At 42.8% G+C, this 14,865-nt stretch overlaps 1 protein-coding gene and 1 long non-coding RNA gene across 8 annotated transcripts in view; one reads left to right on the forward strand and one right to left on the reverse strand.

Moving 5' to 3' along the window:
• Nucleotides 1-278: 278 nt before the first annotated feature.
• LOC146702399 (NACHT, LRR and PYD domains-containing protein 12-like) overlaps nucleotides 279-14,865 on the reverse strand; it is a 32,396-nt gene continuing 17,809 nt past the window's right edge. For 4 of the 7 annotated variants that reach the window (XM_085469054.1, XM_085469052.1, XM_085469050.1 and 1 more), the window contains 5 exons: nucleotides 14,050-14,226; nucleotides 6,239-6,418; nucleotides 3,457-3,651; nucleotides 844-1,020; nucleotides 279-699 (listed from right to left, as the gene is read on the reverse strand). In XM_085469054.1, coding sequence (XP_085325180.1) covers nucleotides 657-699; nucleotides 844-1,020; nucleotides 3,457-3,651; nucleotides 6,239-6,418; nucleotides 14,050-14,226 — 772 coding nt within the window. In that variant the 3' untranslated portion in view covers nucleotides 279-656. Of the gene's footprint in view, nucleotides 700-843; nucleotides 1,021-3,456; nucleotides 3,652-5,582; nucleotides 6,095-6,238; nucleotides 6,419-10,733; nucleotides 11,783-12,670; nucleotides 13,906-14,049; nucleotides 14,227-14,865 lie in introns of those variants that run through there. The other 3 variants (XM_085469055.1, XM_085469056.1, XR_014922333.1) reach the window with 3 other exon arrangements.
• On the forward strand, nucleotides 9,888-11,641 carry LOC146702400 (uncharacterized). The gene is made up of 2 exons (XR_014922338.1): nucleotides 9,888-10,742; nucleotides 10,912-11,641. It is a non-coding gene; the product is annotated as an uncharacterized LOC146702400 (long non-coding RNA).

Genomic DNA, 14,865 nt, shown 5'->3' on the forward strand with positions numbered 1-14,865 from the left:
GCTCTCTCTCTCTCAGTGTACTCCAAGAACAGCTTCAAACATCTGTTTCTGCATCATTCACTGTTTATTAGCCACCAGTCTGCTGTTGTGTTCAGTGCTGTCGGCCTCTGACAGTAAAGCCTCATTTCTGCTGTTCCATGGAAACTTTTTAAAATGATGACAGATTACAAACTCTCAGCTGTGTCTGTAATCAAACCTCTGTAACTTTGCTTCCCTTCAGCAGCATCGGCTCACGTTCACATGTTGATTCATGGTTTGCTTCAGTTGTTGATGAACTGCAGAATATTTTGAAGGTTATCTGCTATAAAAAGCCAGAAGAGGAAAATCTGCTTCATGTGTTTCTGTTTGATCCTCAGTGACTTTGACACAAAGGCCTCTGCTGTGATGATCACACCTCTGATCAGGTCTCACAGTGTCAGCTTTGTTTTTATACATATGGATATGTGCTGATAAATGATCAGAGTTAGAATATTTCTGACTGTCTGCTGTGTGCCGTGACCTTTGACCTGCTAAAGACAGTCAGCTGTGGATGATTCATTGTTGTGTCTGATACTTAGAACTGTGAGGAAGAAGCTACACAGTTAATCAGGGTCCCCTCTCTCTGAATCAGGAAAGGTGGGCAGGCCGCGTGTGGGCCGCGGGCCATACGTTGAGTCTCACTGTTTGAAATGTGAACATTGTTCTGCTGCAGTCAATGGACTAAACCAGAGAAGAAGAAAACAGACTTTACCATGAAGATCCTCAGTGTGGATCAGTATAATATCAGCCTGATGTCTGCAGTTTAGAGTCAGCACAACTTTCACATCATATTCATCTCAGCACAACTAAAACATGCTGACTGACCTCAGAGTTTCAAGTCCACATCCTGGACTCTCCAAGAAACCACACAGATGCTTCACTCCTGGATCCTGCAGGTTGTAGTTGTTGCTCAGGTACAGCTCTCTCAGATGGGAGGGGTTGGACTTCAGTGCTGCTGCCAGATAATCACAGCTGATCTCTGACAAACCACATCTCTCCAATCTGTATAAAGAATGAAAGATGTAAGTTTATTAGACAAAGAGCTTGAAATCATTCAGTGTTTCATCATCTGTTCAGAGCTGAAGAAGCTTCAGAATGTAGAAGTTTAGAAAATGGAAACTCCAAACAGCTGAAGCCAACAGGAAGCAGCTTCAAACAGGAAACTGTGCAGAGTTTCAGACTATATGTCCTGATGCAGCCAGTTGGATTTTGGAGATTTGAATCTCTGTTCTGTGACTAAGTCCTTGAATCATTTCTTCCAGTTGGTCCAACAAGACAGACTAAGTGTTGGACATGTGTTGTGGCTCCATCAGGGGAGCTTCTAAATGTGATGTGATGGCCCCTCTGGGTCTGTCAGGTCACAGCACTGAAGAGAGCTCAAACTGGGCACACAGCTGTTCCAGTCTGGACCAAAGACTCTATACTGGGACTGAGGGACTGCTTTGACTGCTCCCACTGGGACTTTTTAAAGGCTCATGTTCTCACTTAGCTCATCGATTTCTACTGAGATTTCTTTCTGGGGAAAATGGGGATTACTTTGGAAACAGGAAGTATTTTCCCCAATAAGCAGCCCTGGATTAGTAAATCACTCCAGCATGTTCTCAGGCAGAAGAAGCTGTCTTGTTATGAGGGAGAGAAGAAAAAGATTGAGGCACAGAAACCTGTTGAAAGAGAGATAAAGCAGCTAAAATCAGGTGTAAAAGTAAAGCAGAGGATGAGCTGAATAAAGGACACTCAAGGCTGGCTTGGAAAGGAATGAAGTCCATGGTGGGGATGCAGAACAAGGAGCAAAGATGAATGTGATGCTGAATCAGCAGAAGACTTGGACTCGTTTGATTCCAGCTTTGATATCATTGATTTCAATGAAGAGCTTTGTGATTGTAGCAAAGGGCTGGTAGCTCTGAGAGTCCCACTGATGAGGTGTTTGTGTGGAAATCTCTTAGTGGGACCAAAGAGAGAAATAGCCCTGGTCCTGATGCTGTGGGAGGGAGATGATTGAAGTGTGCTGTGAGGAACATTTTCCAGTCCTCCTTGGAACAACAGGAAGTTCCCAGCATATGGAAACAAAGGTTAAGTGTCCTATGGCACTCAGTGATGATGGTGCTGTGGCCCCACCACCTCCACCTCTTTGTAAAGGAACTAACTGTAATCTGAAGCTTCAAATGGAACTAAGACTTCCTCCACTAGGTGGCAGTGTCTGATGAGAAAGTGTTAGTGGAGCTGGCCTGGAGTCAGAAACAGGAAGATGCAGGATTTGGGCTGAAATGGGGAAAAGTGGTTCGCACTAGTGCCTGAAAGCAAGAAGGTTGTAGGTTGAAGCTTGTTGGCCTTTCTGTGGAGGTTGGATGTGTCACGGTTCTGGGTCCGTTGGACCCAGTATTTTGAGTTTATTATGTTTTGGTTTATTTTTGCATTATGGATTGTTTTCTGATGTTCTGGTGCTTTGTTTATTATTATCATTATACATCTGTTTCTATTCGTGGTGAGGGATCAGTTCTTAGGTTTTGGGTTCTCATGTGTATTACAGTTTCTGTTCAGTGTCTAGTCTGTCTCTCAGTGTCATGTCTGCATCTGGTTTAGTAATTCTTGTTTCCTGTTTTATTGTGAAAGTCTTTGTCTTATGTTAGTGTGTGCAGCTTAGCTCCCCCGTCTCGTTAGCCCTGATCTCCTCCAGCTGTGTCTCCCTTCTGTTGCCCATTCCCTCATTACTACCCTGTGTATTTAAGCCCTGTGTTTTCCCATGCTCTGTGTCGCGTCGTACCATCAGATTATGCCTGTGTGTTTCGGTTCTCCTTATTCCGTGTTCAATTCATGTTTTGTTTTTGTACCAGCAATAAAGCTGAGGTTTTTGAGTTTCAAGTTAGTGTCTGAGTCCTGCGTTTGGATCCTCCTCTCCGCCTGCCCGCACACAGAGCCCTGACAGGATGTTCTCCCACAGTCCAATGAAATGCTGCTTAGGTTCATTGGTGCTTCTACATTGGCTGTAGGTGTGGATGTGAGAGAGTGCTTCTCTGTCTCTCTCTGTTGGCCCTGTGATGGACTGCTCACCTGTGCAGGTGGACCACACCTTTTTCATATACAAATTACAACCTTTAATAGAAACCTATTGGTCAGCATCTTATTAGCCTGCTGTTAGCTTCATTCCACAGAAAACAGAGAAACTAACAGAGTTGATAAAGAATAAAGAGAAATGTGCTGATTTAAAGCCTTTGAAGTGCTTCAGATGATCTCTGTCCACTCATTCATTCATGTAAGCTTTTGAAATGTGAACATTGTTCTGCTGCAGTCAATGGACTAAACCAGAGAAGAAGAAAACAGACTTTACCATGAAGATCCTCAGTGTGGATCAGTATAATATCAGCCTGATGTCTGCAGTTTAGTGTCAGCACAACTTTCACATCATATTCATCTCAGCACAACTAAAACATGCTGACTGACCTCAGAGTTTCAAGTTTACATCCTGGACTCTCCAGGAAACCACACAGATGCTTCACTCCTGGATCCTGCAGGTAGTTGTTCTTAGTCGAAAAGCAGTCATTACTCAGGTCCAGCTCTCTCAGATGGGAGGGGTTGGACTTCAGTGCTGCTGCCAGATAATCACAGCTGATCTCTGACAAACCACAGTCCTTCAATCTGTATAAAGAATGAAAGATGTAAGTTTATTAGACAAAGTGCTTGAAATCATTCAGTGTTTCATCATCTGTTCAGAGCTGAAGAAGCTTCAGAATGTAGAAGTTTAGAAAATGGAAACTCCAAACAGCTGAAGCCAACAGGAAGCAGCTTCAAACAAACACAACAAGAGAAAAAACTCTGAATGTTTCACATTAAAGTCGTACATTTCTCATAAAAACAGGACAAAGACTTGAAGAAGTCGTGTTTTTCCTTCCAGGAACCACATGGCTTCACTTTTAAAGGTGAAGTGTGACAGAAACGGACATATTTGAAGTCCAACACCTTTTTCCAGTCACATTATTAAAGCAGACAAACTACAAGCTCATTTTCATTCCAACAAGTCATCTTCTGACCTGGACTAACAACACTGGTCTCTATGTGCAGCTGGCTGTGAGACCAGTGCTCAGGGAGCGTCTACAAAGTGCAACACTGAAAGAACATCACACACTCATTTGCTTCCAGCACACAAACATCTACGGTCATTATTCATGTTCCTGCTCCTCTGGATTCACACGGAGCTTCTGGTCGTTATTTACCCGTTGCCATGGTGAATCGTAATATCCATAACTCAGACTGAGCATGCTCAGAGCTGGTTGACCTGACTGTGATCAGTTCCTGGTATATAGCTTATTGTCTAATATGAGCTGATTGTTATTAACTCTTTAAGACCGGTTGGGGCGGGCACGCTCCATTTTGCGTAACTATTTTTAAATCTCTGTAGAACTGGAACCACATAAGCTAGCGCAATAATTTGTTTTGCATATGGAACCGGAGGAGTTGTACTTACATGTTATGCCATCAGCTTGTCCTCGGTCACGGTTTCCTTCCACTTATAGCTTTGCAAATATTGCATCAAAAGCACTTACAGCAACAAAAGCATAATATGTCAGAAACAAGCTTTGCCGATCCGATCAGCTGTTTGCAACACTTCCTAGGTTGGAATAGACGTCAGCGCGAACTATCACGTGTCCGCCATTACCTGCCCGAAACCAGAAGTGACATTTTCGCGGAAAATGTCGTTTTTTAGTCCGCCAGAGCTTATCTTTATATTTTTACATGCTGTAGAGCCATTTTTGGGAGTATTTCAAGTTGCTATACATCAATACAACCATTATAGCCTAAATTTTAATAATATGTCTGCATTAAGTGCATAGTAATTACATGAATTACAAAAAAGTGCAATAAACTACGTTTTTGTGTTTTTACATATATTTCTAGTTAGAGAAATTCAAGAGGTTTATCCCTCAAAACTGTAAATACAAAAAGTTTCACAAAATAGTTTCCCACCACAGGAAATTTATTTTGAGTGTCTTCATAGTTTCATTTTTGAGATAGACCAATTTTTATATACTGCAGGAAAAACGAAAATAAATATTATACTGCAAATTTGCAAACAAACAGAATGTGCATCAAAATAAACGATTTCCAGCAGTGCAATATGAGTTCTAAGCATCCCAGAAACGACACAGAAAAGCATAAAGTCAAACATGACTTTTAAAAACACCAGTGTAGGTTTATAAGACCCTGAAGGTTAAAAAAAAAACGCCTAAATTTTCCACGAAAATGACGTCACTTCCGGTTTCGGGCAGGTAATGGCGGACACGTGATAGTTCGCGCTGACGTCTATTCCAACCTAGGAAGTGTTGCAAACAGCTGATCGGATCGGCAAAGCGTGTTTCTGACATATTATGCTTTTGTTGCTGTAAGTGCTTTTGATGCAATATTTGCAAAGCTATAAGTGGAAGGAAACCGTGACCGAGGACAAGCTGATGGCAGAACATGTAAGTACAAGACCTCCGGTTCCATATGCAACTAAAATTATTGCGCTAGCTTATGTGGTTCCAGTTCTACAGAGATTTAAAAATAGTTATGCACAACGGAGCGTGCCCGCCCCGACCGGTCTTAAAGGATTAAACACAGTGAGCACACACAGAGGCAGACTCTGTCTAAACCCTCAGAACAAAAGCTGTCCACATGTTTCTGTCAGTCCAAATACTTCATGCAGTTTTTGCTGTGATCACTGCCTTCACACTGTTACAGTCAAAGCTGGAAATCATTCACAAGGAAACTTCATATTCACCAACACTCAGTGTGATGTCATCAGGGAATGTCTCCGCCTCCAGCTCACATCAAAGCATACGACTACATGAGCAGCTAGCATTACCCAGCATGCCGTGCAGCAGTGTTAGTTTGTAAATGTGCAATAATTCCTGTTACAAACTGTTTCACAGATTGCTGTGTGTCGTGACCTTTGAACCTTAGAACTGTGAGGAAGAAGCTACACAGTTAATCAGGGTCCCCTCTCTCTGAATCAGGAAAGGTGGGCAGGCCGCGTGTGGGCTGCGGGCCATACGTTGAATATCACTGTTTGAAATGTGAACATTGTTCTGCTGCAGTCAATGGACTAAACCAGAGAAGAAGAAAACAGACTTTACCATGAAGATCCTCAGTGTGGATCAGTATAATATCAGCCTGATGTCTGCAGTTTAGTGTCAGCACAACTTTCACATCATATTCATCTCAGCACAACTAAAACATGCTGACTGACCTCAGAGTTTCAAATCGACATCGTCGATTCTCCAGGAAATCACACAGATGCTTCACTCCTGGATCCTTCAGGTTGCTGTAGGTTCCACTCAGGTCGACTTCTGTGGGATACGAGGGGTTGGACTTCAGTGCTGCTGCCAGATAATCAAGGTCAATATATGACAAACCACAGTCCTTCAATCTGTATAAAGAATGAAAGATGTAAGTTTATTAGACAAAGAGCTTGAAATCATTCAGTGTTTCATCATCTGTTCAGAGCTGAAGAAGGTTCAGAATGTAGAAGTTTAGAAAATGGAAACTCCAAACAGCTGAAGCCAACAGGAAGCAGCTTCAAACAAACACAACAAGAGAAAAAACTCTGAATGTTTCACATTAAAGTCGTACATTTCTAACAAGAGTATTTTAAAGACACTGATGATCATCTTCTGCCCAGTAAAACTTTGGTTTTCCACATGTGAGTGTTAATGATGCACAAAGACTGTGAGTGCAAAGAGGGAGCGAGGAGGATGACACAGAGATGGTACAGGAACATCAAGAGCCCGGCGAGGAAATGAGCAGAAGGACTTTGGAGCCTGTTGGATTGAAGCTTTCACAGAGACGTGTTTGACTGGACACCACCAGGACAGACTTTTAATCCCAGGATTTGGATGAGCTTTCTGTCTTTATGGTCACAAATGATGCTGTAACTCTGTGACTGTCCTGGATCAGCAGTATGGTTACGTCCTTTGGACCTGAGTTTCCACAGCTCTTATAACAGCAGTGTACATTCACCTGCAGGCACACGCTGCCTCTGCTTCAGCTCGGTTTATGAAGCACAGACTGCAGGAAGCAAACTCAGACTGGCTCATTTCAATCATGTCTGCTTACAAAGACACTTTGAAACTCGTATCAGTATGTTTCCTGTCCTACTAGGAGGGATCAAACTCGATTGCGGCTCCCGCGAAAATTCGGAAGCAGATTTGCGGCGCCAAAACGCCTGAAACGCGCGTCAGTGTAGGGCGTTTCAGGCGTTTGACTCGCGAAAAAAACCACGCGTGTGAGTTTTTGTGTTGCATTTTGTGCATACGCGCGTTTCGCATCTACCGCTCAAGTTGGAAAAATCTGAACTCCAGCGTCAAATCGCGCCGCGACAACCAATCAGGAGCCTGGTGACGTGGCTGTAACCTAGGTCAAAGGGGCAGATCCAGCCAAAGCCCTTCATACTTCAATGGTGGGAAGGCTAATCAACGCCGTAGCAAACAACCTGGAGCTGTGCGACACCAGCTGCTTTCAGTACCCAGACAGGAATAAAAAGGACCGAGCTTGGAGGAAGATATGTGAAGAGATCGGGCAACCTGGTAAGTTCATTCATTTCTCTTTTGAAAGTTTTCACTGACCCGGGGAAGCCGCACAAAAGCTAGCAAGCCACCGCTATTTTCCCACTGACGTACAAATACCGTTCTGCTTTTAGGCATGTTGTCATTTAGGAATATATTTTATTGTTTATTAATAAACAGCACACAGTGGTCCCGCTGTTCATCCGTCGCTGCTTCACTTTTTCGCTGATTTTTTATTGCACAGTACAGCATTGCATTCTGCAGCCTGATTGACAAATCTCCTTCGTGTCGTGTCTCCTGCGCTTGCCAAATTTGTCATGTTTGGTTTTGATAACCATCGCGTCCAATAGAAAAAACAGCACAAAAACACCCATAACTATGAGCCTCATTCGGAAATAGACACCTGCACCGCGAGGGGAAAAGGCGCACGAAAGTGGCGGGCAGATGAAGACAAACCGCGGCATAATAATACTTTTACGTTTTGCAATCTACAAAGGTTTGCACTTTGAGAATCAATTGTGAGAACTGTGACCAATGTTCACAGTGTATAAAGTGCGTGACCAGGGGCTAGTTATTCTGAGCAGTGGCGTGTCTAGAAAATTTTTGTTGGGGTGGCAGATGTAATTGGCAGATAATGTTTAAAAAAAAATTCTACCAACCATTAACCATAATTCAATAATCCTATAAACCTAATAACCGAATGCGCTTTTGACTCTTATTAGAATGAGATTTTAACCACTACGGTGCAAAGTTTTTAGATACTGCGTTGATAAAGTACAAGAGATACAATCAGTGCTTTGTCAGTGTTTACTCAGCATTCAAGGACAGCAATATTTGCATAGTATTTTTACTGACATATACTGCACATATGTTTTGGGCAAAAACATTTTTGAATATTAAAATACGAACATTTGTAACAAACAATTGACAAATTAGCCAATGCAAAACTTTATCTGCCTGTTAAAAAAAGAAGATAATCTTCTCACAAACTGGTGTTTGATTTTGAAACAGGAAAAAAGTGGGGAAACAACTGAAAAGACTAACATTTGAATAAAACCTGAAAGCAAGTAAATACTTTCTATGCTGCCTTATGGTAAACTTTGGTAATATTGATAAAGAACAACACTGGCTGATGATGAAATACAGTCAGCTGGCATCGTGACACTGCCAGTATAACCTGCAGGGCTGGACTGGGACAGAAAATTGGGCATTTTGACTACAGACCGACCCACCAGGTAGTAAAGCCATAAAGACTTTGACTGAAAACAAACCCTGTTGTGACAGTGATGTACAGTCTTGTTGGTATATGTATGATTTCTATACATTTTACGTCAGATAAAAACTTTGGTTGTAAGATTTAGATAATTATTTAATAAAAACTAGGTATTTTAAATGAGAATAAAAAAGAAAAGTATTTCTTTGTGCCCCCCTTTCCCTGTTAATGCCCTACCTGCCCCCTGGCAAAACTTTGCTAGACCCGCCCCTGCACAGTTACCAGCTGTCAGCTACGTAAAAAAGGATCCTGGTGTTATTAGTCTCTCAGAAACAGGTCATAACTTCAACTCATTCATGTCACCTAAAAGGTAAACCTGTTTCTCCATCACCTGTTCAGCTCTGATGGTTCAGTAAGGACATCTCCTGGTTTCATCTTCATGTTTCCCTCTCACCACATATCCAAACCGACATCATGACCAGCAGCTTTACAGCTGTGGTTCCAGCAAACATCAGCTGATACTGGAAATTAATATTAAATACATTCTAACAACAGCTGATCAAGCTTAAACGTGCTGCTGTTGTTTAGCGCGACATCTGCTGGTTTCCTGTTTCTGGCGCAAAGTGAGCGATAAATAAATGAGAGAGAAAAGCCGATCAGCTGATCATTGATCAGTTTCATGATTGAAGCAGCAACAGGAGAGGGAGGGGGAGAGAATGAGAGAAGAAGCAGCTGTGCAGCATAAAGACAGAATAAATCCAGCTTTGTGTCTTTTTTCCATTCTAGCTGAAGTTCGGGACAAACTGCGTCTCTTCTCAGCTCAATACGAAACGTGTAATATTTTCTCTGAATGAGGGACCATTCCATTTTTTTAAGGAGCCGTTGGCAACTCTACTAACCTTATGAATAAAATAAAGTTCACTATCAGTAACATCATAGCACCACCCAGCTGTATAAAAACTCCGTCAAGCTGGCTAGAACGCAGTATGAGTTATTGCAACTGACAGTAAAAAGTCAGCACAACGAAAATAAACTCCACCTAAACTTGGTTTATATCTGACCCAGATAGACTGCAGGTCATAACTTCTTACCTGAAGTTCAGTTCACCTGACACTCGGACTGGTGGCTGCCTCGGGGCTCTCCTCCTGCCTCCCCTTCCCTCATCCACCTGTTGCCTCTGTGGAAGCCCCGTCATAGCCACCACCAAACACCTGAGTTATTTCTACACATCGACCTGCATCTGGCCAATCCACCACCTCTCATTGTTCATGCCGTTACAAAAAAAATAAAAAATAAGTCAAATAAGCCCGATGGCCAGTCCAGCTATGTTAACCTGCAACCAAATCTGCAGCTCCATACAGCAATGTTACGACTTAGATTATATCTTATAACTCATAACTCTTATGTTAGCTGCCCTCAGTAGCATACTGTCTGAAATATTCCACAGCTGCAATAATTCTTTAAGTGTTATTTTTTTCCTTGGTATTCTAATTTCACCGAAGTTTACTAAACTCAACAAACTTAATATTACTTACCGGGACATTTATTCTGTCCTCATTTTCTTTCACCGAAAAATTGTTTCCTGCAGTGCCTCTTTCGTGCTTGGCTCGCCTACCTTTGCTAACGTGATGCGCATAGCGCAGAAGGATGCTGCATTCACTTACACTCGGATATCTGAGCGTCACCGTGAAAACATAATCGGACATTTGATATTTGATTGAATTTTATTGTTTTGCCTTTGGGGTGGCACCTGGGGTGGCCAGTCTGGTTGGGGGGGGGGTGGCCTGTGCCCCCCCAGGCCACCCCGCTGGACACGCCACTGATTCTGAGAACCCCTGCTGCAATAAATGAGGGACCACTGTCTACTCTACGATTATTGTTTTCAACCTGTTAACATTTAATACTGTATTGATAGAACCAACTGATTCTGCAGCAGAGCATCCCCAGTCCCTGAGCTCCTGCTGCTGCACCCACAGGTATGTACAGCAGCACTGATAGCTTTTTACTCGGTGGGATTTCCTTGTGATCACCTTTACTAAATATCTACAACCAATCTGATTATATCCTGTTTTTGTTTTTTTCAATGTTGAAATTAAAATCTAGTAGCAGCCTTCTCATTTCTTTGTGTTTTGTGCTGTTTTACAGGCCCACAGGGGAGGACGGCTCCGAGGCAGATGAGGGACGGGTCCCAGGACGGTCCATCGGCGGTGGAGCTGGCCATCCTGGAGTCCCTGAAGAGTCCACACCAGTCTCCAATGGAGCATTTCCTCCTCAGCCTTGTTCCTGCTCTGGAGAGCAGCTGGTCCTTTTTATTCCTGTCTCTCTGTAAATTCTTATATTTTATATATTTATGTTTAATGTTTTTCTGTTTGAGACTTTTAATATTATTTCAAATAAATGTTTATAATGACTAATGTCTCAGTTCTACTACACAGCAAATGTTGGCACACAACTTGACACATGTAGAATTTATTTCATATTATACTAATGACAAAATATACTGATACAGTGGGATGCAGAAGTTTGGGCAACCTTGTTAATAGACATTATTTTCCTGTATAAATCGTTGTTACAATAAAAAATGTCAGTTAAATATCATACAGGAGACACACACAGTGATATTTGAGAAGTGAAAAGAAGTTTACTGGATTTACAAAAAGTGTGCAATAATTGTTTAAACAAAATCAAGCAGGTGCATAAATTTGGGCACCACAAAAAAGAAATGAAATAAATATTTAGTGTATATCAATGTGTGTGTCTCCTATATGATATATGGGGTGCCTTTGTCTGGACGTGCTTCCCATCCAGAGCTGCACAGCACAGAGGAAAGTTCCAGCGCTCCTGGAATCCCTCTGTGATGGACCGCCAGTCTCCAGGTGAAGGCACAGCCATGAAGTCGTCCACTAGACAGTCCCAGATGGCCGTCGCTGCCTGGGGGGTGATCTGGCTCACCGTGGACACACCGACTCTGAAACTGAACGCGATGGTCCTGAAGGAGTCCCCGGTGACAAGGAACCTGGACAAAATTGTTCAAAATCAGTATTATGTGTACTGCAGTTACAAAATACATTATTCAAATTCCAAAATACTTTTGTGATGTCAGATTTAAATCACAAAACTTAAATCTTACATAAAACATTTTGTAATTATAAGGATAATTACAAAATGTATATTAGATAATATCTAAAACAGTTGTGTTTTATTTTAACTTTAACATATCATAATTTGATTGGTAGCAACTTTCACAACTACAGTGAGCCAATCACTCACAATTCCTAAACATGTCAATCAGGTAGGAATGAAGTGAGACATTAATAGAAATAAAGAGTTGTGTGTTGACATGTAGCCCTTTCCTTGCTTAAATCATTAATATTTTTGAAAAATTAATCTGTGATAAGACAGCTTATCAAGATAGAACCATGTAACTAGAGATGAACCAAACTGTTCACAGTTTTATCTAACTCTGTTTTAATAAAGGCTGTGACCCCTGCTATAGAGTCTGACAGCTGCAGGGATTATATACAAATATTCAACTATCCCAGAATTAAACCAGGTCTAAATAAAAAGGAGTGAGTATCACTACAAAGGTTAACTCAGTGGTCCTAATGCTACAGTTTGATATCAGCAAACACCGAGCGCATACATTGATGTGACACCACAGCCATGCTATCATGCAAACACTGATAACAGCATAAATCGAATTAAATCGGGGCTTGATGAGAGCTTCTGAGTATCACTAGAAATATTATAAACAGTCGTCTCTGTACCACAGTTTGCTTTCAGTAAACACCGACAGCATTCACTGTTAGCATAGCACATCCATGTTAGCAGTGTATAACTGGATGGATTAGCATATTAGCACAGGTATCAATAAAGGACTACCGTATTAAACACTTTTACTAACCTCAGGCAGACAGACAGGCGCTCTGCAGGTGGGATTGAGCGTCTGTAGTTGGTGTCTAGGCGGGCGATGCTGGGACCAACGGGGGACAGCAGGTCCTCAAACTGGCCGACGGTGATAGCGCTGGAATCCGCCGTCATCCAGGCGCAGCTCCTGGAGCAAATGGTGAAACTCACCAAACTGCTCACACCTCTGGAGGACCTGATGGACCCAGGTACGGCGAGGACGTCTTTTACGCCGCTGCTCTGCTCTCCACAGTAAATAGAGAAGGGAGACTCTCTCTTCAAGCGCTAGCTCGACAGCTGCCATCTTGCAAAGATACCGTCTGGCAAAACTTCCTCCCACATCCCTCCCACATTTCCGGTTCACGCGCGTCAAAATATCATATTTTGAGGCGCGAAGGATTTTTCTTGGACACGCGTCGAGGTGCAAATGTGCACGCGTCAAATTAGGGGCGTTTGGGGCGTTTTCGCTCGCGTCTATCGCGTTCAGTGTGAACACACCGTTAGTGGGTTGAGTGATTCCTGCTGCACTGTTTGTCCTTCTTATTGAAGTGACCTGCTGAGAGCTCACACTGTTCTCTGTAGAAATGATGTCAGTCTGACTCGTCACATGTTTGGAGGCGTGTTTGATGTTTGCTCTTCTGGAAACTCTCAGTATCAAATATGGACGATGCAAAGGAGACACGCTTCAGTCTGTATGGACCTGTTTCTGTAGCTGCCACCATCATTCTACATGTTTGTACATCAGCTGATCAAATCCTGTCTGCCGTCTTCATTTCTCTCTTCACCTGCTTCACTGTCACTGTGTGGGCGGAGCTGCCTGAGCCCCGCCCACACAGAAAGCTCCTCTCTGGAGCTAAACTTCTGCTTCATCTCCGCCTCTTTTCTTCATCCTCCACCTCTCTTTTCTCTTCTTCAGTTTCTGCAGCCACGGAGCCTCACAGCCGTTAGCACGCCCATACCTGAGCAGCTAGCATTACCCAGCATGCCGTGCAGCAGTGTCAGTTTGTAAATGTGCAAGAATTCCTGCCGTGACCTTTGACCTGCTAAAGACAGTCAGCTGTGGATGATTCATTGTTGTGTCTGATACTTAGAACTGTGAGGAAGAAGCTACACAGTTAATCAGGGTCCCCTCTCTCTGAATCAGGAAAGGTGGGCAGGCCGCGTGTGGGCCGCGGGCCATACGTTGAGTCTCACTGTTTGAAATGTGAACATTGTTCTGCTGCAGTCAATGGACTAAACCAGAGAAGAAGAAAACAGACTTTACCATGAAGATCCTCAGTGTGGATCAGTATAATATCAGCCTGATGTCTGCAGTTTAGTGTCAGCACAACTTTCACATCATATTCATCTCAGCACAACTAAAACATGCTGACTGACCTCAGAGTTTCAAGTTTACATCCTGGACTCTCCAGGAAACCACACAGATGCTTCACTCCTGGATCCTGCAGGTTGTCGTTGTCGCTCAGGTCCAGCTCTCTCAGATGGGAGGGGTTGGACTTCAGTGCTGCTGCCAGATAATCACAGCTGATCTCTGACAAACCACATCTCTCCAATCTGTATAAAGAATGAAAGATGTAAGTTTATTAGACAAAGTGCTTGAAAGCATTCAGTGTTTCATCATCTGTTCAGAGCTGAAGAAGGTTCAGAATGTAGAAGTTTAGAAAATGGAAACTCCAAACAGCTGAAGCCAACAGGAAGCAGCTTCAAACAAACACAACAAGAGAAAAAACTCTGAATGTTTCACATTAAAGTCGTACATTTCTCATAAAAACAGGACAAAGACTTGAAAAAGTCGTGTTTTTCCTTCCAGGAACCACATGGCTTCACTTTTAAAGGTGAAGTGTGACAGAAACGGACATATTTGAAGTCCAACACCTTTTTCCAGTCACATTATTAAAGCAGACAAACTACAAGCTCATTTTCATTCCAACAAGTCATCTTCTGACCTGGACTAACAACACTGGTCTCTATGTGCAGCTGGCTGTGAGACCAGTGCTCAGGGAGCGTCTACAAAGTGCAACACTGAAAGAACATCACACACTCATTTGCTTCCAGCACACAAACATCTACGGTCATTATTCATGTTCCTGCTCCTCTGGATTCACACGGAGCCTCTGCTCTTTATTTACCCGTTGCCATGGTGAATCGTAGTATCGAGGCTCCATAACTCAGACTGAGCATGCTCAGAGCAGA

Source organism: Copadichromis virginalis, linkage group LG9 (genome assembly GCF_057382275.1).
Source record: "Copadichromis virginalis isolate Kocher_CV1m ecotype Utaka linkage group LG9, C_Virginalis_male_GT1.1, whole genome shotgun sequence".
NCBI classification, from domain to species: domain Eukaryota; kingdom Metazoa; phylum Chordata; class Actinopteri; order Cichliformes; family Cichlidae; genus Copadichromis; species Copadichromis virginalis.